This window comes from Berghia stephanieae, chromosome 1 (assembly GCF_034508935.2).
Source record: "Berghia stephanieae isolate SIO BIC M18660-M18661 chromosome 1, UCSD_Bste_1.3, whole genome shotgun sequence".
In the NCBI taxonomy this organism is placed as follows: Eukaryota; Metazoa; Mollusca; class Gastropoda; order Nudibranchia; family Aeolidiidae; genus Berghia; species Berghia stephanieae.
Genome location: NC_088360.1, coordinates 117,480,970 through 117,507,947, shown reverse-complemented (window position 1 = coordinate 117,507,947; position 26,978 = coordinate 117,480,970). Strand labels below are relative to the sequence as shown.

Here is a 26,978-nt window from a genome sequence, read left to right as displayed (position 1 = left end):
ACACTGAATATATAGCCTTCTACACCATTACCGTACAGTGAAAATACGCTGTGATTATCCCCAGACACCTGTCTGGGGATAATAAAAATTTGTTATCCCCAGACACCTGTCTGGGGATAACGAATTTTTATTATCCCCAGACGCATATTTGAAACTCCGCTCTTTTAAACAATTATCCACATTCCAGAATATGGAATGTTTCCAGATGCACATAGAAATAAGGAAAGTTAATAAAATATCTATAAAAACATAAAATTAACCAACATTGAAATCAGTTGTTACTACATATACACAATATGCGTCGACTTCGAAGTGGGTGTCATGGCCGAATGGTTTAGTCGTCTGCCCTGGAAGTTTGACCATAATCGACGTTGTGGGTTCGAATCCTGGTAACGTCACTTTTTTATTTTTTTTTTAAATTTTTTTTTTTAAAATTCCGTCTTCTTTTTACAGAACGTTGAAAGGGATAAATGTCCCATCCATCCTCCCCCCCCCATCTCTTTTTTTATTATTAAACTCTCTCTCTCTCTCTCTCTCTCTCTCTCTCTTCTCTCTCTCTCTTGTTTTTTTCTAGTTTCTAGCAAATATATTCGTCCCCACTCCGATCTCAAATAGTGTCTAAAAAGAATAAATAATTAAAAAGCAAACAAAAAGAAATATTCAGAGAGCGACCAAATGGTCAGATGGAGGAGAAAAAAAAACTAATTGTTTTAAAAATAAAAACAATAATTGTTTTAAAAATAAAAACAAATTTGTTTTAAAAATAAAAACAATTTAAGAAATTCATGCTCAGAAACGGAACATTTACATAAAGGTTTAGCAAACAAAAAACTCTAAGGTTTAGGTCAAAATATAAAAAAAAAAGAAAAAGAGAGATTTCCCTCGGAGCAGGGAATAGTGTTAACAATAATAATAATAATAATAATAATAATAATAATAATATAATAATAATATAACAATTATAATAATAATAATAATAATAATATATAATAATAATAATAATAATAATAATAATAATAATAATAGTAATAGTATGATAATAAGAGTATTAATAATAAAAATAATACTATTATTGATAATAATATAATAATGATTATGATGGTAATAGTAATAATAATAACAAATATTACAATTTATTATTATTATTATTATTATTATTATTATTATCATTGACCAAAACAAAAAAAAACAATAATAGATCGAGAGCAAATTAAATAATGAAATAATATTATCGGAGAAATAAAAAATTCAACTGATTAAAAAAAAACTCTTGCTCGGAACTCGCGACTGGGTCGAATCTGTGCAGCTAAAAGGAGTAAAATGAAAGGTGGCCTTACCCACTGAGCTGCCTATCCACACCGCTATCGGAATATTTTAAATTCATATATGAGCTCAACATATTTCCACCATTTTTGCTTCCTTGTTTTGGTAGTTATTTTCATCTCTGATTCGAATAAAAATATGTTGTTGGATCTAGTTTTGTGGACGTGTGATACTAAATTGTATTGTCTTGTGCGAAGCAGACAGGAAAATAACAGGTGTGGGTTTTGGGCTTTGGGGCGAACAACACCATGGCCTAGGAATTCGTCCGCGACATAAAAATTATTCCCGGTCGTCCCCAAAATTGTGGCCAGAATGAGCAAATTATAGAAACAAGAGATGATCAATAAAGTTAACAGGTAGGTTGGTAATGAAAATTTAAATGGTTGGTGGACTATGAACAGATTTGATGATTAACAACTTTCTTCCTGGTTGAAAATAAAAAGTCGAATTGCCAGTTTGACGTTTTAAGATCAAAGTAACAAAAGAAATTTCATTGATCCATTTGCTTTAAAATATTTTTTTTAAAAAGAGCTGGATTTGACATTTGATCACTATTTACTTTCATCTTGTGTTAAATATCACTTGATATATTAACTGTTTTGGGACACAACCACAAGTATTTTTTTCCAGAATATTTGGTATTTTTCACGCCTAATTTGGCATTTTGCATAAAATCTTTCTGCCCACTTGCTACATGCGTCTGGGGATAGTATCCTCAGACAGGTGTCTGGGGATAACAAAAATTGGTTATCCCCAGACACCTGTCTGGGGATAACGAATTTTTATTATCCCCAGACAGGCGTCTGGGAATAATGACAGCCGTGAAAATAGTCTCCCACAGTGAAAATAGCGGCTTCCAATACTACTAATGGGTCTGTTTCTGAAGAACTACTTTAAATATTACATATAGTAATCATCATAACACTCATTCTTCTTATTATATAATCATTATTAACTGAGAAGGGAAACTTACAATTTTTTCTTTACAGTTCATTGGAGGGCAAATACGAATATATGGCGTCCTGGGCGATACTTTTATTGATCCTTGGTCATCGTTCTCTTTGATATTCTTAATTTTTGGGGTGCTGCTAGAATCAGACTGCATGGGATATATTGGCCTTTCAGGGCCATTAACAATGTCATAGTCATTTATAAAAGAATCCAACCTATCGTTGTCACATCCATCTTCTTGGTCTTGAGGAGGAACTCTTGGCCCTGAGCCTGATGTCGAGACAGGCATTGGCATTGGCAAAGAAGAATTTTTTGAACTATTGGAATCATTCACAGCGTTGATATTGTCCTTCTCCATTATAAAGGCGAATGGATCACGGCAATATAGCCAACTTCAAACAATAGAAAAAGGAAACCAAATGATAGGGTCCTTTATCACAATACGTGAAAATCGAAAGTAGAAGTTGGCTTTGCTGTGATAATTGGAATCAATATCAATGTCGAGTTACTTCCCTTTGAAATCTCTCAAAATTGCAATATAATCATTTAATCTTAGTCATTTATTTCAAGCCTATACATGCCTTTATCTATATTTTGATTATATAAAAAAAATTATTTTGTGTTTTGGAAATATTATAACTGTCCTTATGGAATGCTACTCAACTAATTTGTTTTCATTCGAGCATACGTATGGAAAGGAAGTTGATGATCATAAATAAAAAAAAAAAAAGATGTCGGAAGTTTGACCCATCCATCTATCTATCATCTGTTGCCAAACTAACAAGTGAGACTCGATGTAACACTAGGCTGAGAATTCACTTTCAATACACCCGAGGGTAATTGAGCGAATGATTTTAACGTTTTTTCCTAAGACTTTAAAAGAAACGATGTGTCACATACGCTCTGCCACTGCCATTGCACTGTGACTGTCTGTTCTGTATGTAGACGTCTATATCTATCAATTGGTAATTGGTAGACATTGCTGTTGCAGTGCAGTGTCAGTGAGTCGAGAGTGATACGTGGATTCATCAACAATACAGCAATAACAAGTTGCACACCGTCACATATATCATCAATAGATCCACCGTCAATACAAACAGAAAAGTGTCAAAGAATTTGGAAGGTTGAAAGGAACCAATTTCAATTTAATTCTAAAATTAACTTTCTCACCACTCTCACTTTCTAGCTGTGATTATTCCCAGACAGGGTCTGCCAATAACGAAAATTTGTTATCCTCAGATAGGTGTCTGGGAATAACTGCTGGTCAAAATTACTTCGCGATTGTGGTGTGCGAACGAATCGGCGGTCTCAAGAAGTGGGTGAGAGAGAGATATAGAAATGACTTGGGTTTGAAACGAATATTTTTGTGTGTTCGTGGATAGCTCACACAGTAGAGCCACGCTCTCACCTGCCAGACGGAGTTGTCGTACCAATAAGGTCGCAGGTTCAAACCCCACCACCGCCGCGAAATTTTTTTTTTATTCTCTATTGTCTTCTGGCACTTTTCTACTCACTTCATATCTTGTCTGGGAATAACCAATTTTCGTTTTTCCCAGACACTTTTTTGAAACTCCCTCTTTCAAACAATTATCCACATTCCAGAATATGGAATGTTTCGAAATGCAAATAGAAATAAGTAAAGTTAATAAAATATTAAAAAAAAAAAATAAAATTAACCAACAATGAATCAGTCGCTACTACATATACACAATATGCGTCGGCCTTCATGCGGGTGTCATGACCGAACGGTTAAGTCGTCTGCCTTGAGAGGCATGTCAGATTCGACGATGTGGGTTCGAATCCTGGTTCCACCACTTTTTTTTTCTTTTTTAAAATTCGGTCTTCATTTTATACAGACCGTTGCAAATGATAAATATCCCATCCCCCCCCCCCCCCACCTCTTTTTTTTAAAAGAAAAAATATTTCTCTCTCTCTCTCTCTCTCTCTCTCTCTCTCTCTCTCTCTCTCTCTCTCTCTCTCTCTCTCTCTCTCTCTCTCTCTCTCTCTTTTTAGTTCCTTTCTAGCAAATTGTCATATATTCGTCCCCAATCCGATCTCAAAAGTATATTCTATAAAGAATAAATAATTAAAAAGCAAATAAACTGAAATATTCAGAGAGCGACCAAATGGTCAGATAGAGGAGAAAAACAATAATTTTTTAAATTTTAGAATAAAAACAATTTAAAGAAATACATGCTCAGAAACGGAACAAGGCCAAACAAAAAAGGAGAAAAGAATAGACTCGCTCAAAAAAAAAGAAAAAAAAAAGGGAATGGTGGGGGGGGGGGGGGGGGGGGGGGGGGAGCGATCGGATTCGAATCTGTGCAGGAGCAAAATGAAAGGTGGTCTAACCCATTGAGCTGTCTATCCACACCGGTATCGATGTATCTTAAAATTCTTATCTCTAATTAGAATATGTTGTTGGATCTAGTTTTGTGGATGTGTGATAATAAATTGTATTGTCATGTATGAAGAAGACAGGGGAAAAAACAGGTGTTTTTGGTTTGGGGCTTTGGGGCGAACAACACCTTGGCCTAGGAATTCGTCCGCGAAATAAACAAATTCCCGGCCATCATGAATATCCCCAAAATTGTGGTCAGAATGAACAAATTATAGAAACAAAAGATGATCAATTAAGTTAACAGTGAAAATTTTAATGGTTGGTGGACTATGAACAGATTTGATGATTAACAACTTTCTTGCTGGTTGAAAAAAAAAAAAAAGGCAAAGTTTGACGTTTTCAGTTCAAAGTGACAAAAGAAATTTCATTGATCCATTTGCTTTTTTTTAAAAAAAAAAAAAAAAAAAAAAAAAAAAAAGCTGGATTTGACATTTATCACTATTTACTTTCATCTTGTGTTAAATATCACTTGATATTGACCGTTTTGGGACACAAATAACCACTGGCATTTTTTTCAGAATGTATGGTATTTTTCACGCCTAGTCTGGCATTTTGCATAAAAACTTTCTGCCAACACCTGTCTGGAAATAACAAATTATCGTTATTCCCAGACAAGTGTCTGTGAATAATGACAGACTAACTTTCTCTATCTACTTTTTAAATTTAAAGACTAAGTATAAGACTAAGAAGAGAGCAACATCAATTCATATTCTTTTGCTTTGCTGGCCCAAGGCCACTTTTTATTTCTTTTTCCCTTTTCTTCCGTGTCTATCTGAGTAAGGGTTTTGAAATTGAATTAATTATTTCTCTTCTCCCTCAATTTTTATTTATCTATTTACCTATTTTTTGTTTAATTAAAAAAAATTATTATTATTATTATTATTATTATTATTATTATTATTATTATTATTATTATTATTATTATTATTATTATTATTATTATTATTATTATTAGTATTATTATTAGTATTAGTATTATTAGTATTAGTATTAATATCATAATTATTATTATTATTATTATCATTATTATTATTATTATTATTATTATTATTATTATTATTATTATTATTGCTACTACTAGTGGAGAACCCGCAATATTTGCAGAGAAATAAAGGCTATTATGAACAACAGTCATCTTTTATACTTCTACCATTGTGGAAATTAACATAGGTTATAAATAAACAAATATTTAAAAATACACAATACATGTTTTTTTTAAAATAAAAAGTTTTTAAAGAAAGACAAAAAACTCAAAAAAACGAACAAAACAAAACAACAACAACAACAAACAAACGTGGTAAACAAATACTGATGATAATGATAAAATATTATAAAATATGATAATAATGAAAATACCAATGATTTTTTTTTTGTACAATAAAACAAATAATAAAAAAAGAAATTATTCAAAGTATCAAAAAATGTCTAATACCAATAACAATTATAAAAAGGATCTTTTTATTTATCAGCATCATACTGACTACATAAGGTTAACACCAATCATGTCCTGTGGAACTTGGGTTTTTTCCTTTGGAGGCATATCACACTTGGAAATATTTGTTATGCCATTTCAGTCAATAAATCATTGTTCAACACAAGTGGTGACATCAAAATATAAGATGTAAAAAACTACCATGCACCAGGATTGTAGCATAAGGAGATTATGAAAGAAAATGATAGCAACTGAGAGCGTGAGTTGGAGGAGTTGGAAACAATCTGATGTCACTGAGTCAATACAGATTCCCTCTTTCTCAGCATGCAAAGCTGCCTAAGTGTTTTAATTAGATTTTGTAATTACATGGGACATATGCTGCCATGGATCAAAAGGTAAAGACAAGGATCTGAAAAGATGAATATACATGTCAATATAAAAACAAAGAAGTGAAATGATGAAAAAATCATAGATTCTTAAAAAATGCATATTATTCATAGCTCAAATACTATTTTTTCTACTCTGCCAGATTTCTCTTTGACCCCCCAATTATGAATAACAACCCAGGGAATAACAATGGTGGTGGTCTAGCTGGAGGAAGAGCTCGCAATATTGGAGCCAGAGGAGGAGAAAACAACCCATTTTTCCACTTTCAGAACCGTTTGTTTCATGCCCTGTTTTATCGCATCACCATCACTTATGCAAGGGCTTTTCCAAAACCAATCAGGAGGGTTCTTGAGTTTGCCCTACTTTTAAAGGTAATAGTAGATCCAACAAAGTACAATTAATTTTTTAACTATTTTTTAGTTAGGAAAGCTGCCGTTAAATTAATTGAAATGAAAAAAATGGAATGCATTTCCATTGATATAAATCAGTATTTGTCATAAAAGTGATATTATCTGGTATTCTTATCTCTGGGGTAGTATATTTTCTATCATTCAAAACTTACCATTGTTACTACTTTGGAAAAAAAGCTTTATTTTTCTTTACAGGCTTGTTTGATGCTCTGTTCTTTGACGTTGATTTGTATTTATAATTGGAGAGGTAGCAGTCACTTTCCACATTAATTATTATGATCGTCTTTGCATTTTGATTGGTTTGCAAATACAAAAATAATGAAAAGTGCACATTGTGTTCCTCTTCATCCACCTTCTCCTCCTCCTTCTTCTTCTTCTTCTTCTTCTTCTTCTTCTTCTTCTTCTTCTTCTTCTTCTTCTTCTTCTTCTTCTTCTTCTTCTTCTTCTTCTTCTTCTTCTTCTTCGTCTTCTTCTTCTTCTTTTTCTTCTTCTTCTTTCTTCTTCTTCTTCTTCTTTTTCTTCTGCTGCTGCTGCTGCTGCTGATCATGGTTCACGCTTAAAACTTGAATCCTTGTACCTTTTCAGGCTCTTTTTGTTCTTGGGATACTTGTATACATCCATGCTGTGTTTGCCAAGACTCCCATGAATTGTTTAGAACATGTCCAGGACATTTGGCCAAGGGATGGGATTCTACGAGTTGAAATAGTCCGGAATGCTTCAGAAAATTACACCATTATAAATTCCTACAAAAAGGAATACTCTGATATGCAGATCTTTTTTCAGTCTGCCCTTGCAGAGGAATTAGGCATTGAAGACCCAAGCAGTGAGTTAGATGAAGAGCAGTCTGGAGATTCTTCAGATGATATAGAGTTACAGATTGTTGGTGTTAATCCTGGTGGGGAAATTGTATCAGAAGTAGGTGAAAAAGATTCAACTGTTATCATAGAGGGAAATAGTACCTCTGAAAGACCAGCAGACATTATCACAAATGAAAGTGAGCCAAATGAGAATGATCAGGCGGTTGATGTTGAAACCAAGACAGAGAACCATTCTGATTTGGAACTTGGGAAACAAACTGATTTGGAAGTTGAAATTAAAGATGAAGATGAAGTTACAGAAGTTGAAGAAGAAAAGGACTCTGCTCCAAAGGATTCTGGAGATCTACATGATAAAACAAATATTGAAACAACTATTGTCAAGGAAGAACCCAGCTTTTTAACTTCCTTCCTAAGGTAAGGCTTATGTATTGAGTGAATGCATTTTCTGACTAATTCAACCAATCATCATCATATCTTGTCGCGCCAGTAAGTCAGCCAGTCCCGGGCAGTCTGGTTGCATTCCCTCAGGTCAGCATTGGTGCAGTGAGGTCCCAGCGAGCATTCGGACAGGATGTGGTCCATGGTCTGTCTGGGGTGACCGCATGGGCATTCAGTGCCCGGTGAGATTTTCCATTTAAAGAGGTTGGTGGCGGTGTTTCCGACCTTTGCTCTAGCTCTGTTCAACGCCACCCAGTCTTTTCTCTTGAGGTCTGTGCCTGCTGGGAGCTTTTCTGTTGGGGGCTGGAGGGCAATTGAATGGTGACAAAATCATAATTATAAAGACAGAAAATGTGCATGAGTTGGTGTGATTTGTAATTTTAGTTCACTTAAATAAACCATTAAGCCTTGAGAAATGTTGTTTACGTCTAAGTTGTTCTTATGATAGTGACACAAGATATAGAATCAGTGACAAATGTATTCCTCTAATATGTACAGTAGAGCATGGGATGAAGAACAACCCCAGGCAGAAAAAATCGTTTTTTTATATCAGGTTCTTTACTTTGGGGGTAAAAGGCACAAACATGCATTCGACATTTCCATAAATTCCATTCAACCACGAGTGTTATAAGCATGATTTATTGCATATATATATATATATATATATATCTATAAAGTTCTCAACCAGTTGAGAAGGAACTTCTGGCCTGACCCAACCCCATACACAAAGAAGCTGTACGGCAGTGAGGACGACCTCAGGACCACTGGGGGCTTCATTCACCAGACCGGACTGACCATGCGACGTGATGGGAACGAAGAAGAAAAAGAAGTATAATATATTTATATTATATATATATATATATATATATATATATATATATATATATATATATATATATATATATATATTATATATATATAATATATATATATATATATATATATATATTTATATATCCTTCCTTTAAAAATATAGCCTTGTGGAGAACATTGTGCCATTTGAGTCAATAAAAAAAATTATACGGCGCACAACTCTACTGAAAGATTTGAAAATTAGAAATGTATTTTTTACAGATAGATAAACAGATAACTTGATTTCGTTTTATAATTTAAAGTCAGTTTGAAAGTTGTTAAGTCAAACAGATATCATAAAAAATTTACAGACGACACTAACACTCTCAAAATCATCCAATTTCTACACTGTAAAAAGTTGTCAGTTTGGCGTTTTTAAGCAAATCGTTGCATTCAAAATAATGTATTCACTTAATTACTTTAAGGATTTCAGACCTACACTAAGTTTTCAACTGTTTTCATCTATTAATGACATCCAGTATTATTTTTGCCCCTTTGATGCTTTCAATGTGATGGTTTCAGGTGGATAATACCCAGGTTTAACTTATGGCCACACCCTCAACTCTATCTGTCCAGTAGAGTCCTTACTTCCGTTGTGTTGTTGATTGAGCGGTGATCAGTGTTGTTATGTAGTAGTGTGTTCTCATTGCGTGTATGGTTGTGTGTGCGCGTGTGTGTGTGTGTATGTGGTGTATACATTGTCATGGTCTCAAGTGAGTAAAGAGCTACTCGACTATGCATAAAGATATATGTAGAATGAGGCCCCAGAATTTACTAGTTACTATAAATGAAAAACAATTAACGATTTGTTTACAATGAAATAAAAATAATGATGAAATTTAATTAAAAGAGATAAACAGTGATCGTGGCAGTTATAAATAGAGATGTGAATATATTACGTAACTTATGATAATATGTCAGGTTCGTAAGTTTACGTTTCCAGGCAGTTGACAGGCTTGGCTTATTCGTCTGATAACAGGCTCGGGCTCGTAAAATTCCACTTCCAGGCAATTGGTAAGGGGTTATTGTGTAACTCTTTGACAGCGGGCTCGGGTTTGATCCTTGAAGATTATACAATCAAAGTTAAAAGCTCCGGCGTCTTAATGGTGTAGATATAATATCTACAAAGTCCCAAAAGATAAAAATCTTCCAGTATATATATATAAGAAATAGAGCGACTGGCCGTCCAGCATAGATTGTGGAGAGAAGTGAGTGTCGAATGTTAGACCTATCAGCTTTTATAATAAGTGGCTACGTGACAGAATGTAGAACGAAAAGTATTCACTAATTAGAAATTAATTCGAGGGAAGGCTATAAAAGGAAAGACGATCTAATATTAGAAGGTAAAGTTTATCTAAGCCTACCGAAATATAACTGGAGTGAGATGAATTCAGTTCTTAATGAAATAAAATTTAATAAGATAATTGTGAACAACCTTTACTGTGACACCCCCCACCCACGTTTAAAATATACTCTTTAACCATTATGGGAAAGATATATTTTACAAGTAAATTTACTATCATGATACTCTAGCATTAATCCATTGTTATGATTTGTGCTACAATTAAATTATTTATTAACTAGACATGGAAATGTTTATATTAACGTAGGTATATGAATGGGTGACAATAACAATGAAAGATTGTGATTACAAATCATTGTGATGAACAACATGATGGCAATGTGATTACAAATCATTGTGATAAACAATAGTGATGGCAATGAAGCATGATTTAAGTCGATGATATGAAGGTAATTTACTGAATGAAATGAATGAAAATGTAAATGGAATATTGACATTTCAATTATTAATCATAAATGAGTGAAAATTCATAACAATAATAGATAAAGAGAAGATTTCCCAAATCATGAATGGGTATGGTATATATATCCAAACAATACTCAATGTTACATTAAGTTGGGTCATCATGTTTACAAATAAAATTATCGAAATTGTGCATTCTGATTTGGCATAATTTTCGAGGTAACTAACAGTATGCATGAGAGGTTAAGTTATACCCTTCTCACGTGTTTACACTAATCGAGAAAGTAGGTCGGTGTGAATATTTTCACAGCCTGGTATGTGAGAGATACTGAAAGTGTAATTTTGCAAAAATAGACTCCACCTTAGTACTCTACTATTATTCATTTTGTTATTTCTTATGTACGTGAGTGGTTTATGGTCCGTTTCGACCACAAACTCTTTAAGCAGTAGATATCTGCTGAATGTCTTTAAAGCAAAGACGATGGCCAGTCCTTCACGCTCTATTACAGAGTATCGTGATTCTCTGTCCAATAATTTTCTGCTTGCATATAAGCAAGGCATTAGAGTTCCCTCATGCTCCTGTAATAGTACACCTGCGATGCCCTTATCAGACGCGTCAGTTCTTACAACAAATTCTTTTGACATGTCGGGTAATTTAAGAATTTGTTCTGAACAGAGTAATGCCTTTAATTGGTTAAAGCTATTCTGACACGCTTCTGTCCAAATAATTTTGTTCGGTGACCCATTCTTTGTCAGATTTGTTAGCGGTGTCGCGATGTGCGCGAAGTTGTAAATGTATTTCCTGTAAAAATTTAGGAGCCCAAGTACTTTGCGTCCTTTTTTTGTCTTAGGTGGTTGCAATTGTGCGATTTTTGTTTGTTTTTCTGTCTCGGGTGTCTGTGTCCCATGACCAACGGTATGATTAATCCTGCATTTGAAGCTTCGATATTAGTAAACATAGGTTGCGACACTGTGTCTCTATCAAAATACTTTTTTAGCATATTTGCATGGAATGTCTTTGTTGTGTTGTTAATTTGAATCTCGTAATTAACACCAGATCGTACTGCTAATACCTTGAATGGTCCTTTCCATGTAGCTAAAAGTTTACTCGAGTCATCGGGTAAGAGTATTAGTACTTTGTCACCAATCTCAAATTTTCTTGATTTGCTTTTGCGATCAGAGTATTCCTTGTATTTCTCTGCTTTTTTAGTGACGGATTCCTGTGCTAGCTTACACATGTCCTCTATTCTGTCTTTCAGGTTTCTTACATATTTGTAAGCAAACATAATTTCGTTATTGTCCTCCTCATTCCCTTTACAAATGTCGGCTACTATATTGATCGGGCCGCGAGGTGATCGTTCATACATCAACCCGGGTGTCCCCTCCAAAATGTCATGGTCTCAAGTGAGTAAAGAGCTACTCGACTATGCATAAAGATATATGTAGAATGAGGCCCCAGAATTTACTAGTTACTATAAATGTGTGTGTGTTTTGGAATGTGGTAGCGTAAAAACAAAAAAAAAAAGGGAAGGGGGGGGGGGGGGGGAGATGCGTTTGCTAGGAGGAACTGTCAGATTGGCATTTTTCAGCAAATCGTGGCATTCATAGTGATATTATTCACTTGATCACATGAATAAAATAATAATGTACTTTATTCATTCAAAAGGAAATTTTTGTATTCGGATTTACAGAAATATGAAACAAGTTTCACAGATTAACATCAACTAATATTACTGCTGATATTACTGTATCGATGTGATAATTATTGCCCTGGGAAATATTTAGTTAGACGTTCAAACTGTCAATTGGTTCTGTCTAGCTTCTAGCCCGAACAAACCAAAAGGAGACAGATTCGGGGACTTGATATTTTTCGCGTCTGCTTCAGATTTTCATTTGACCTCACATAAGTTAAGTAAAGGGGAGACATTCCGAAAACTCCCATATAAATACTCCAGTATTCTTTCAATTTGTATTTTCACCGTTGATCTTTTGTCAGGCGTTTATTTATTCAATTTGTCATCATATAGAAGCATTTTAAAAACTCTAGAACAAACCTTGATAGATTTGTGAAAGTTTAAAATTTCCTAATTTGACCATTGTTCTGATTCTGGGCCGCCATTTCAATTTGTTAAATATTGATGGTAGTGCAATGCACTCCCAAGTAAAGCGTGGTAAAGACTTGCGACTTATTGATATTGATATCTACTGACTGATAAACTAAAATCATGCCGAATAAAGCATGGCAACGACGACAAGCACATCGATTAAAATGTGCATCTAATCGTAATCAAGTTCAAGCTAATCAAGAAAATGATTTAGGCAATATCGAATGAAAATAGTTCTTTCCCTGCGAAATTGCGGGCTTGTCACTAGTGTATATATATATATATATATATATATATATATATATATATATATATATATATATATATATATATTTATATATATATATATATATATATATATATATATATATATATATATATATATATATATATATATATATATATATATATATATATATATATATATATATATATCCTTTCTTTTAAAAATATAGCCTTGTGGAGAACATTGTGCTTATTTGAGTCAATAAAAAAATTGATACGGCGCACAACTCTACTGAAAGATTTGAAAAAATAGAAATGTATTTTTTACAGATAGATAAACAGATAACTTGATTTCCTTTTATAGTTTAAAGTCAGTTTGAAAGTTCGTTAAGTCAAACAGATATCATTAAAAATTTACCGAAGACACTAACACCTCATGACCACACCCTCAACCGGTGTGTCTTTTTTACGAAACCCGCCGAAACCCGCCGAAACCCTGCGAAACCCGCCGAAACCCGATGAAACCCGACGAATCCCGACAAAGTTATGGGAAGTAGGTGGCTGTGGGGAGTGAACCTAGAACTCAGGGAAGTGTACACCATTGGGGAGTGAACCTGGGACTGGGTTTCGGCGGGTTTCGTAAAAAAGAACCAGTGCTTTTTTACGAAACCGCCGAAACCCGCCGAAACCCGACAATATACAGCAAAGTTATGGGAAGTAGACAACTGTGGGGAGTGAGACTCAGGGAAGTGTACACCAGTCGGGAGTGAACCTGAGACTAAGTTTATCGGCCGGTTTCGGCGGGTTTCGTAAAAAAGAATTAGTGCTTTATTACGAAACCCGCCGAAACCCGCCGAAACCCGACAATATCCGGCAAAGTTATGGGAGTTTGGCAACAGTGGGGGGTGATCCTGGGAGTCAGGGAATTGCACACCAGTGGGGAGTTAACCTGGGACTGTGTAAAAAGGATATCAGTGGGAAATAAACCTGGGACTAAAGGGAGATGGATACCATTGAAAGTTGAAGCCGGATATGGGAATTGAGTACCAGAGGAGAATGAACCTGACACTATAGAAGGTGGGCGCCAGTGGGGAGTGAACCTGGGATTCAGGGAATTGCACACCAGTGGGGAGTTAACCTGGGACTATGTAAAAAGGATATCAGTGGGAAATAAACCTGGGACTAAAGGGAGATGGATACCATTGAAAGTTGAAGCCGGATATGGGAGTTTAGTACCAGAGGAGAATGAACCCGACACTATAGGAGATGGGCGCCAGTGTGGAGTGAACCTGGGACTTAGGGAAGTGCACACCAATTGGGAGTTAACCTTGGACTGTGGGAGATGGATAACTGTGGGTATCCGAGCCGAACTATAGGAGTTGGGTGCCAGAGGAGAATGAACCTGACACTATAGAAGGTGGGCGCCAGTGGGGAGTGAACCTGGGATTCAGGGAATTGCACACCAGTGGGGATTTAACCTGGGAATATGTAAAAAGGATATCAGTGGGAAATAAACCTGGGACTAAAGGGAGATGGATACCATTAAAATTTGAAGCTTGGTATGAGAGTTTGGTACCAGAGGAGAATGAACCTGACACTAAAGGAGGTGGGCGCCAGTGGGGAGTGAACCTGGGACTATGTAAACAGGATATCAGTGGGAAATAAACCTGTGACTAAAGGGAGATGAATACCATTGAAAGTTGAAGCCGGATATGAGAGCTTGGTACCAGAGGAGAATGAACCTGACAAAAAAGGGGGTGGGCGCCAGTGGGGAGTGAACCTGGGACTATGTAAACAGGATATCAGTGGGAAATAAACCTTGGACTAAAGGGACATGGATACCATTGAAAGTTGAAGCCGGATATAAGAGCTTGGTACCAGAGGAGAATGAACCTGACAAAAAAGGGGGTGGGCGCCATTGGGGAGTGAACCTGGGACTATGTAAACAGGATATCAGTGGGAAATAAACCTTGGACTAAAGGGACATGGATACCATTGAAAGTTGAAACCAGATATGAAAGTTTGGTACCAGAGGAGAATGAACCTGACACTATAGGGGGTGGGCGCCAGTGGGGAGTGAACCTGAGACTATGTAAACAGGATATCAGTGGGAAATAAACCTTGGACTAAAGGGACATGGATACCAATGAAAGTTGAAACCGGATATGAAAGTTTGGTACCAGAGGAGAATGAACCTGACACTATAGGGGGTGGGCGCCAGTGGGGAGTGAACTGGGACTATGTAAAAAGGATATCAGTAGGAAATAAATCTGGGACTAAAGGGAGGTGGATACCATTGGGAGTTAAAGCCGGATTTGGGAGTTGGGTACCAGAGGAGAGAGAAACCTGACACTATAGGAGGTGGGCGCCAGTGGGGAGTGAACCTGGGACTATGTAAAAAGGATATCAGTGAGAAATAAACCTCGGACTAAAGGGAGATGAATACCATTGAATGTTGAAGCCGGATATGAGAGTTTGGTACCAGAGGAGAATGAACCTGACACTATAGGAGGTGGGCGCCAGTGGGGAGTGAACCTGGGACTATGTAAACAGGATATCAGTGGGAAATAAACCTCGGACTAAAGGGAGATGGATACCATTGAAAGTTGAAGCCGGATATGAAAGCTTGGTACCAGAGGAGAATGAACCTGACACAAAAGGGGGTGGGCGCCAGAGGGGAGTGAACCTGGGACTCAGGGAAGTGCACACCAATTTGGAGTTAACCTGGGACTGTGGGAGATGGATAACTGTGGGTATCCGAGCCGAACTATAGGAGTTGGGTACCAGAGGAGAATGAACCTGACACTATAAAAGGTGGGCGCCAGTGGGGAGTGAACCTGGGAGTCAGGGAATTGCACCCCAGTGGGGAGTTAACCTGTGAATATCTAAAAAAGAATATCAGTGGGAAATAAATCCGGCTTCAACTCCCAATGGTATACATCTCCCTTTAGTCCCAGATATATTTCCTACTGATATCCTTTATACATATTCCCAGGTTAACTCCCACTGGTGTGCAATTCCCTGAGTCCCAGGTTCACTCCCCACTGGCGCCCACCCCCTTTTGTGTCAGGTTCATTCTCCTCTGGTACCAAGCTTTCATATCGGCTTCAACTTTCAATGGTATCCATCTCCCTTTAGTCCGAGGTTTATTTCCCACTGATATCCTGTTTACATAGTCCCAGGTTCACTCCCCACTGGCGCCCACCTCTATAGTGTCAGGTTCATTCTCCTCTGGTACCAAACTCTCATATCCGGCTTCAACATTCAATGGTATTCATCTCCCTTTAGTCCCAGGTTTATTTCTCACTGATATCCTTTTTACATAGTCCCAGGTTCACTCCCCACTGGCGCCCACCTCCTATAGTGTCAGGTTCATTCTCCTCTGGTACCAAACTCTCATATCCGGCTTCAACATTCAATGGTATTCATCTCCCTTTAGTCCCAGGTTTATTTCTCACTGATATCCTTTTTACATAGTCCCAGGTTCACTCCCCACTGGCGCCCACCTCCTATAGTGTCAGGTTCATTCTCCTCTGGTACCAAACTCTCATATCCAGCTTCAACTTTCAATGGTATTCATCTCCCTTTAGTCCCAGGTTTATTTCTCACTCATATCCTTTTTACATAGTCCCAGGTTCACTCCCCACTGGCGTCCACCTCCTATAGTGTCAGGTTCATTCTCCTCTGGTACCAAACTCTCATATCCGGTTTCAACTTTCAATGGTATTCATCTCCCTTTAGTCCCAGGTTTATTTCCCACTGATATCCTTTTTACATAGTCCCAGGTTCACTCCCCACTGGCGCCCACCCCCTATAGTGTCAGGTTCATTCTCCTCTGGTACCAAACTTTCATATCCGGTTTCAACTTTCAATGGTATCCATGTCCCTTTAGTCCAAGGTTTATTTCCCACTGATATCCTGTTTACATAGTCCCAGGTTCACTCCCCAATGGCGCCCACCCCCTTTTTTGTCAGGTTCATTCTCCTCTGGTACCAAGCTCTTATATCCGGCTTCAACTTTCAATGGTATCCATGTCCCTTTAGTCCAAGGTTTATTTCCCACTGATATCCTGTTTACATAGTCCCAGGTTCACTCCCCACTGGCGCCCACCCCCTTTTTTGTCAGGTTCATTCTCCTCTGGTACCAAGCTCTTATATCCGGCTTCAACTTTCAATGGTATTCATCTCCCTTTAGTCCCAGGTTTATTTCCCACTGATATCCTTTTTACACAGTCCCAGGTTAACTCCCCACTGGTGTGCAATTCCCTGACTCCCAGGATCACCCCCACTGTTGCCAAACTCCCATAACTTTGCCGGATATTGTCGGGTTTCGGCGGGTTTCGGCGGGTTTCGTAATAAAGCACTAATTCTTTTTTACGAAACCCGCCGAAACCGGCCGATAAACTTAGTCTCAGGTTCACTCCCGACTGGTGTACACTTCCCTGAGTCTCGGGTTCACTCCCACAGTTGTCTACTTCCCATAACTTTGCTGTATATTGTCGGGTTTCGCCGGGTTTCGGCGGGTTTCGGCGGGTTTCGTAAAAAAGCACTGGTTCTTTTTTACGAAACCCGCCGAAACCCAGTCCCAAGTTCACTCCCCAATGGTGTACACTTCCCTGAGTTCTAGGTTCACTCCCCACAGCCACCTACTTCCCATAACTTTGTCGGGATTCGTCGGGTTTCATCGGGTTTCGGCGGGTTTCGGCGGGTTTCGCAGGGTTTCGGCGGGTTTCGGCGGGTTTCGTAAAAAAGACACACCCCCTCAACTCTATCTGTCCAGTAGAGTCCTTACTTTCGTTGTGTTGATTTAGCGGTGATCAGTGTTATGTAGTAGTGTGTTCTCATTGCGTGTATGTTTATGTGTGCGTGTGTATGTGTGGTGTATACATATGTGTGTGTGCGTGTTTTGGAATGTGGTTGTGTGGAAGAAAAAAAAAGGGGGGGGGGTGTCCATCAAGTAGAGAAATTCCTGAGCAAAGGGGGGGGGGGGGGGGGGGAGAGGGGTGTGTGTTTGCTAGGAACTGTCAGATTGGCATTTTTCAGCAAATCGTGGCATTCATAGTGATATAATTCACTTGATCACATGACGGTATTCGGATTTACAGAAATTTTAAACAAGTTTCACAGATTAACAACATCAACGAATATTACTGCTGATATTACTGTCGTTTTTATGCCATCGATGTGATAATTATTGCCCTGGGAAATATTTAGTTAAACGTTGTCGGCAAACTGTCAATTGGATCTGTCTAGCTTCTAGCCTGAACAAACCAAAAGTAGACAGATTCGGGGACATGATATTTTTCGCGTCCGCTTCAGATTTTCATTTGATCTCACATAAGTTGAGTAAAGGGGAGACATTCCGAAAGCTTCTACATCCCCAGTATTCATTCAATTTGTATTTTCACCGTTGATCTTTTGTCAGGCGTTTATTTATTCAATTTGTCATCATATAAAAGCGTTTAAAAAACCCTAGAACAAACCTTGATAGATTTGTGAAAGTTTAAAATGTCCTAATTTGACCATTGTTTTGATTCTCGGCCGCCATTTTAATTTGTGAAGTATTGAAGGTAGTGCAAAGCACTCCCAAGTAAAGCGTGATATAGACTTGCGACTTATTGATATCTACTGACTGATAAACTAAAATCATGCCAATAAAGCATGGCACCGACGACAAGCACATCGATTAAAATGTGCATCTAATCGTAATCAAGCTAATCAAGAAAATGATTCTGGCAATATCGAATGAAAATAGTTCTTTCCCCGCGAAATTGCAGGCTTTTTACTAGTATATATATATATATATATATATAAATTTTGGCTTTGTATATTTGTCATTTGAAAACAGTCTGTACTAGCATAAACAATACTAGGAGAATGCGCTATATTTTTAAATAAAAATAATATTATAAATGCTAAATCACTGTACTTTTAATAGTTAAAAACTTAGAAATTAGTTCTTTAAAAAAATTATTGAATAAAGGAGTTACTGAGTTACCTCCCTTAACTCTGACATTGTTGACGGGTTGTGATTTCCAAGGCGAAAGTCCAATTAAGGGTTGTGTATTATGGGCAGTTACATTATGGCAAATCCGAAGGCCAAAGGACTCATGATTACGACCTAAAAAAAACAATTTGAATCACCTGGCAATAGAATTTGCCTGAAATTAAAAAGGTTTGCAAGTTACTCGTATATGTCTGTAAAAACTGTAATAAATAGTTTTCTAATTTTTAGTTTTGCCAGTAATTCTGTGCCTGATGATAAAAATTTATTCTTGGTTGTAAGGCGCAATGTTGATCCTCAAGCCTATTTTTTTTTTTAAAGAATAGATACTAATATGTAACCCACTGTCTATAAACAGTATTACGTGGAGATGAAACTAATATGTAACCCATGTCTATAAACAGTATTATGTGGAGATTAAACTAATATGTAACCCACTGTCTATAAACAGTGTTATGTGAAGATGAATTGAACCCTTAAAGTTTAATTTAAGAATTGACACAATAGATATACGTATGAACCATAATAAACAAAAATTCACCCCAAGTTTCATATTCGTAACTGTCATTTCCTGTTTTCAACGCCTAATTCATCCTGACATAATGCTGCTTTGAGACTGTGGATCACACATTAAGTTTATGAAATTCATTATTTGCTTTTAAGAATACATCTTTTACCAAATTTTTTAAGATTAAAAAAAAATTATCTTTATTTAAGTCATTTGCTTTTGCTCTATTCGTATTTACCCTGTGGACGTCATGTTAGAAGACATCTGTCAATGAAATAGATGATAATTATTCCTCAATTTACTTTTTGACTTTTTTATGCAGTATAAATGTTCTCTTTTTTTTCAGTTGGCTATTTTGGGACCTGATGTTTGAAGCCGACATGAATACAGAGGAAAGTCAGGAGGGAGATGGTGAAGTTTTCAATAGCACACAGTCTGATGGATCTCCTTTGGATGAGAGGCAGCTAAATGAGGGCTTGAGTGAGTTTGAGATGCTGGCACGAGTTGGTTAGTTCTTTTTATTCTGTCTACGATTTAAAATGTCAAACACTTGATGACTTCGACAAAATGCGGGTGATTGGGGTCAAGAAGGGAAAGAATAAAATTTGAATTGGAAGTAAGGGGGATGGAAGAGGAGTAGAAGACATGTGTGGTTCATATTTGATGTATGATTTGTCTCTTTGGTTGATTTCCTGTTTGATAATTACTTCAATCTTAATGTCTTATGAGTTAAAATTGTTAAGATTATTAATTAAATGAACTAGATTCGTGCTTATTGGAAATAGTTGATAGTTGATAGACAGATCTTCTACGCTTGTAGAATTTTGTATTATGTTTTTTTTTATGTACATAACTTTAATGCGAATAAAATGTTTCAATATTTTTTTATTTTTTTTTTATCACAGTTTGGCCAGAAGAGAAATACATAGTAGAGTATTCTTTGGAGTATGGACTTCTTAGGCTGTTGCCTAAAACAAGAAAGAAGTTAAACATCACTGTCATGCTGGTCACATTAGGTATGATTGATATTTAAATATAACTGTTATTGTAAATGTATTTTAAAGAAATTATTGTCCGTGAATTCACACTGGAGAATTTTTTCATGCCATTGCTTTTTTTTTCTTGTTTGAAAAAAGGCTTTTAAGGACTTGGTAAATTTGGTATATTTATTTGCATGAAGTGACAAATGTGAATGAATGATTTTGTCTCTATTCAGTTTTTGACGATTGTTAAACTTTGGTCATTTGATATAAAGTGAGATATTTATATGATCAGTGCCTCAGGTTCGATTTTAAATGTATTATCCTTGCTTTCAACTTTTTTGTTTGAATTATTGACAATAATGTTATCAATTATTGGCTATAATTCCTTGTTATTTGTATGATTTTTACATTTTTTGGTGAAATTGTCAATTTTAGCTAGCTTTGCTTGAACCATTCTTTGAAAAACCTTAATGTAGTGTGTCTGAAGCAAACTATGTAATTCAAGCTGAAAACATAACTGACATATCTCATTGTATTGCCTTTTAAAATTATTTCAGAATTTAATATACATCGATTTTTCACTGCCTTAAATGCTAAGGGAACTTGATTGGTCATTGTTTAAATCGTTCAAGAAGAAAATTATTATTTATTATTATATATTTTTTTGTTGTAAATTTCAATCAGACCCAAATAAGGAGAAATGTTTTGGAGATGGATTCAGCAGATTTCTTCTGGACGAATTTCTTGGTTATGATGATATACTTATGTCAAGTATTAAAAAGCTTGCAGAAAAAGAAAACAACAAAGGTAAGTTTTCTTTACTGTAAATGAATTTGTTATGAATTATAAAAATAATTTGAGAAAAAATATGATATTGAAACTTTTGTTTGATAGATATAGTTAAGAATTTGATTAAAAAAAATAATTAGATGAGCATCAATAGAAATACGTAGAGTAAAGTGTCTAAGTCAGATTGTTTAAATGAATGATACAATCTTTACCTATGTTTCAGGTTATTTACGCAATGTTGTGACAGGGGAACATTTTCGTTTTATCAGTATGTGGATGGCTCGAAGTTCATACCTGGCTGCAGCTTTCATCATGCTCATATTTGTAAGGGAATTATTCATGTCTCTGTAGTTTCATAATTTGAAGTGATTTTTAGTTTATTGGTTTTATTTATATAAAAGTAAGAGTTTGATGAATATTATAATTTTTTATGTTGAGTGAAATATAAATGATTGGAACTGTTGAATTGCGGGTAATGCACAAGTTGACACCTTTCCAAAAATCATATTTAACTAATCCCCAATAATCCAGGCAACTGCCAAGTGTGGACTATAAAATGTTTAGGTGAGTTACGTAGATGGTATTGTCCTACATGCATCAGTTCTGGTGGTTTTCCTCGGATCTATGGAAATCCATGATTTTGGAGCGACAGGAATTTCCTAATTTAAAAAAAATGCATTTCCCCCAATCAAATACGCTGGCATTGGAGAGACTTGATGTGTGGCTCAACTAACATGTGCAGTGTCCCTCTATCCACAAGTTAGCTAGAGTATCAGTGATAGTTTATCATCTCAATTCCTATAAACAAGGGGGTTAGTGTAGTAAAAATTTGGTTTTATAGGCAATCGCTCAAAATTTTACTCCTTTTTTACTTTTTGTAACATTCACCACTGGTGCATTTTTCTTCGATCGTGAGAGGTATGAGACAATGGGTTTATGCAATGTGAGGACACTGAATTTGATCACAGTTCAGATAGCTTGATTATTATTTTCATTCTATTTTAAAATTCAATATAAACACAATGCACAATTAGTTGTAGAGAAGAAACTTGCGTATTATCCTTGTGAATACTGTCCAGTGTTGTGTATTACAACAAAACATCCCTTTTAATGCCACTTATTTCAACATTGATGTTACTGGTTTGCCTCATTCATCACTGTTATCAATACTTGAAAGAAGGCATGATGACCTTTAGTTGGAACTGGAGACTATATAAAGATGACAATGATAGAAGATCTACTTGACCAGTCAGTCGTAGGAAGTCAAAGTAGTCCAAGCAATAGTTATGCACAATGACGAAACATGTTCTTTTTTTTGTTTTTAAAAATTTTGTTGGAAAACTTTTTATTTAAATATCTTAGAAGTCTTGGCTTTAAAAAATTATGTCAAGTTGGGTGTCATCTTTTTTCACCATTACTTGAAGTAAAAGTGTTTTGTCATGATATGGCAGTATTGAGGTTGGCTAATTCACAAGGATCTATTGATTGGTTTAGTCATTTTTATTTTTCTGTGCTCCAACTGACCACCTTCCAGTGAGTGAGTAATTAATTTTAAGTAAGATGAAGATAAAAAATACTATAATATGATAGAACAGCATCCTATTAATAGGTAGTAAGCTGCTGTTAATGTTACAAAAATGAAGATAATATCCGACTATGCACCTCATGGCTATAAATCATAGAGGAAAATCAAAAGAAAATATTTCGATGACTACAATTTACTAGTTAGTGAAAACAAACCTTATTCCACATTTGTATGTGTAAAGAGTTAATTGTTCTTTTCTGATTTCCAGACTGTATCCGTGTCTACATTGCTGCGTTACTCACACCACCAAATATTTGTGTTTATAAGTAAGTGCCTTTAAAACAAGACTATTCTATCATATTTATAAATCTATGGGTTTTAATAAAAATCTTTTTTTTTTTGTAACATTTTCACAACGACATTTTTACTAACATATGAGCAGGGATGTGTAAAGCCTTATCAAAAGATTATTTTTAAAAATTTCATTTAACTTCCTCAGTGGATTTGCTGCAGATGTTTGACATGAATGTGGCCATTGCTTTTCCTGCTGCTCCATTGCTGACAGTCATACTAGCATTAGTGGGTAAGTGTTTGTTTTATTTGTTTCTTTTTTTTTTTCTGTTAAAATTTATAGACATAGAAAAATGTGTTTTCATTTTGGTGATTTTTTTTTTTTTTTTCTTATGGTAGAAGTAGTGGAAGTAATAGTAGAAGCAGTGGTAGTAATATAGAAGTAGTTGTAATAATAGTAGAGTTATTATAATTAGTAGTAGTAGTAGTAGCTGTAGTAGTAGCAGTAGTAGTAGTAGTAGTAGTAGTAGTGGTAGTAGTAGTAGTAGTAGTAGTAGTAGTAGTAGTAGTAGTGGTAGTAATTGTGGTAATAGTAGTTGTAGTAATTGTGGTAATAGTAGTTGTAGTAGTGGTAGTAATAGTAGTAGTTGTAGCAGTAGAAGTAGTTGAATTCGATAGTATCACATTTTGACTGCGTCATCTTTGCTTACTTTCTTTGCACACTTTCTGACTCATCCATTGCAACAATGGGTGATTTCAATATCATATTTTGGTTTTGTCACTGTGGACAGATGTTTTTTCGAAGATGAAGGCACACATAGAAATCTGGTGTCATGATTTACTGGATTATTTACCATTAAATCTATAACCTTTGACTATCTCATCATATTTACTGGTTTTGAAATATTCTTTGAGGAAAGCAAGCGCCGTTTAACTTCTAAATACAAGACAGAAAGTGACATTTGTTTTGAGATGTAATTTGAGTCTAGTTAAGATTTTAAAAATGCCCACAGATATTTATTATTTGATTTGTGAATCTGTTGATTCAAGAAGATTTCTTGAATTTATTTTTTTAAATATTTTTTTCTAGGAATGGAAGCTATCATGTCTGAGTTTTTCAATGATACGACAACTGCCTTTTACATCATCTTGATAGTGTGGATTGCTGATCAGTATGATGCCATTTGCTGCCACACAAACATCAGTAAAAGGATTTGGTTGAGGTAAATAGGATGTTTTGTCCTGGTTTCTCTCTTTTGAAGACCCTAATCTGGCCTATTATTGTTTTCCGATTTTGGAAATTATTTTGTAAGTGGCAGAAATTAAAAGAAGTTAAATGACTGTTTTAGTCGTATCTTGTTTTATTTTTTTTCTTGTTGTTGCTTTTTTAATTTTTTTTTTTAATACTTAAATACAAATAAATTTGCTTCTGACTTTTGTCTTCTGTGTCTTGAAAGTAGACTTAGTGAGGTGAATTGGGAAAGATGTGGAGGTGAAAGGGATACATTTGTTGAGGTTTATAGTTTTGTTCATGTCATGAGTGCAATTTGTATCACTGTCTACCTAATTTGATGTTATTGTAAGAATTACAAGAGGTACTCCAATTGTTGATCAAGTTGAGGTTTGTATTGCTGTGCAACTCGAATATAGTTTAAACAACTTGGAATGTTTTCATTCTACATTTTTACATGAAATGTCTTTTTCTTCTTTTTTTTTCAACAGGTTCTTCTACTTGTACCATTTTGCATTTTATGCCTACCATTACCGATTCAATGGCCAGTACAGTTCTCTTGCTCTCTTTACTTCGTGGCTTTTTATTCAGGTATTATCATAGTAAAAGATATTTGTCATGATAACATGTTCAAGTATTTAGCCTAAGGAGCTGGGTGGGGTTCCTGACCTCCCATAGTGGGCAGGGGGGAACATACTGTGTCTTCTATCCCCTTATATCTGTTTTCCAACATGATTTCTGTCTTTGTCTTGGAATGAGATTACTTGGTTTTGTCCTGGCCCTGGCCGGAGTTCTAGCTGGGAGGGAAACAGTCAAATGCATAGTTATTGTTTTGGGAGATGATATTTTTTTCCTTGTAAATCATCTCTCTGTTATGTATTATTATATGTGTTATTTTGAATTTATAATGTAAGCATTTGAGTGCATTCCTCTTTGTTGGATCTTGTACTTGTGTCTTGGTGAGACTTATAGGTGATCTCAAACTAAGTACATTGATGGTATGCTCTTGGAATCTACATCTGATCCCTTTTTGTTCCCAATTCCCCTTTGTCTTACTCTCTCTTGGGTTCTTTAATTGTAATTCTAGAACTTTCGACTATTCCATTTTCTTCCTTTTTACTGGCGCTGATATAACCAAAATGTGTTGCAAGCGCCGTAAAACCCTTAAAAACAAACAAACAAACAAGTATTTAGCCGTGATGTGTCTCAATGGTAGCAAGAAATTGTTATGGTCTGTAACAGACACCAGTTCTCAGTGTCAATGAATTTTTTTGTTTTATACATCTTGAGGTCATATCTGTGGTATTTGCCATATGTCAAAAGATAATAGCTTTGACCTGAGTTTAGGATAGACTTGTGTATTTTGAAATTATTTTTGTTAAGTTTGCATTTTTTATCCCTCTTTATAAAAGTTAATGAGGAGAAATATCACTTATCTATCAGAATTATGAGTTTACATATAACATTTTCCACACTTTCCATTTTACTGCCATTTGGCTTTTTTGTTTGTTTGTTGGTTTTCTGTCCTTAACTGCCAATCTGCTGCTGTGTGTTTTTTAGAGTTGGATCAACTTGACCGATTATGATGATACTGATACTAAAATAACTGTTCAAAAATTTAATTGCTTATATCAAGATTTTCAGTTGGTTATTAAGTCACCTGTCCATTTTTGATATACTTCAAGCCATTTTGAGTATTTGAATTAATTTATGAATGTAAGCATATACAGTACACCTCAGATACAAACAACAGATTAAACGAAAACTTTGAAAATACCAGTTTTTTCCCTATTTGACATTACTGAAGTCACCTCACATTTAATGAAGTTCATAACCACACACCTTGGCGACAACAAAGTAATTGAAACTGCGAAAGCAGGTGAAACTGGCATTAAAAAAAAAATTTGCATTGCTTTCCGAACTCCGGAAGCATGATTACACCAGGCATTGTTTGATAGACCACTTCTACATTCCACGCTAACAATCAGGCCTTAGGGTTAAAGGTGGAGGCATTGCATGTGTGTGAGTGAATTGCAAGCTGAGGTGTGAGTCACTATCACGGACAGCAACACTCGAGAGTATGTGGCTAATTGCGTGTAATTGGGTGGCAAGGTGTGAAGAAGAATGGGACTCATGGGAGTTAGATGAGGCTGTGAGGGGTGGGGTTGGAGGGAATAGAGATGGGGTTAAAGGTGGGGAGAAGACCCACTAAAATTAACCAAATCAATGGGTCAATTCTATGGATGTACTGGTACTTGCAGGGCAATTCATCAAGAGAGGTAATCCTTTTATTTTTACCAACTTTGAATTCTGACAAGGTTATGTCCATTGTATATTGTCACAAGTGACACCTCTGATTCAACAAAACCTTGGTTATAACGAATGTTAATCCCATTCCCATCAAGTCTGTTGTAACCCCGAGATGCACTGTATCATGCTTTAGATTCTAAAAAATATTAATGATAATATGAATATTGATGATGATAATAATAATAATAATAATAATAATAATAATAATAATAATAATACACGGCGACTAAA

The 26,978-nt window shown here is 35.6% G+C and overlaps 2 protein-coding genes across 4 annotated transcripts in view; one reads left to right on the top strand and one right to left on the bottom strand.

Moving 5' to 3' along the window:
• The window catches only part of LOC144962873 (BRISC and BRCA1-A complex member 1-like), a 38,912-nt gene extending 36,139 nt beyond the window's left edge, over positions 1-2,773 (bottom strand). Inside the window, exon 1 of one of the 2 annotated variants that reach the window (XM_078896233.1) lies at positions 2,297-2,773. In XM_078896233.1, coding sequence (XP_078752359.1) covers positions 2,297-2,632 — 336 coding nt within the window. In that variant the 5' untranslated portion in view covers positions 2,633-2,773. The remainder of the gene's footprint in view (positions 1-2,296) is intronic. The other variant, XM_078896234.1, reaches the window with a different exon arrangement.
• Positions 2,774-2,977: 204 nt separating this feature from the next.
• LOC144962872 (uncharacterized) overlaps positions 2,978-26,978 on the top strand; it is a 33,534-nt gene continuing 9,533 nt past the window's right edge. The window contains exons 1-11 of one of the 2 annotated variants that reach the window (XM_078896231.1): positions 2,978-3,110; positions 6,637-6,865; positions 7,490-8,136; positions 19,965-20,125; positions 20,524-20,634; positions 21,286-21,408; positions 21,614-21,714; positions 23,184-23,241; positions 23,415-23,498; positions 24,297-24,429; positions 24,929-25,028. In XM_078896231.1, coding sequence (XP_078752357.1) covers positions 2,980-3,110; positions 6,637-6,865; positions 7,490-8,136; positions 19,965-20,125; positions 20,524-20,634; positions 21,286-21,408; positions 21,614-21,714; positions 23,184-23,241; positions 23,415-23,498; positions 24,297-24,429; positions 24,929-25,028 — 1,878 coding nt within the window. In that variant the 5' untranslated portion in view covers positions 2,978-2,979. The remainder of the gene's footprint in view (positions 3,111-6,636; positions 6,866-7,489; positions 8,137-19,964; positions 20,126-20,523; positions 20,635-21,285; positions 21,409-21,613; positions 21,715-23,183; positions 23,242-23,414; positions 23,499-24,296; positions 24,430-24,928; positions 25,029-26,978) is intronic. The other variant, XM_078896232.1, reaches the window with a different exon arrangement.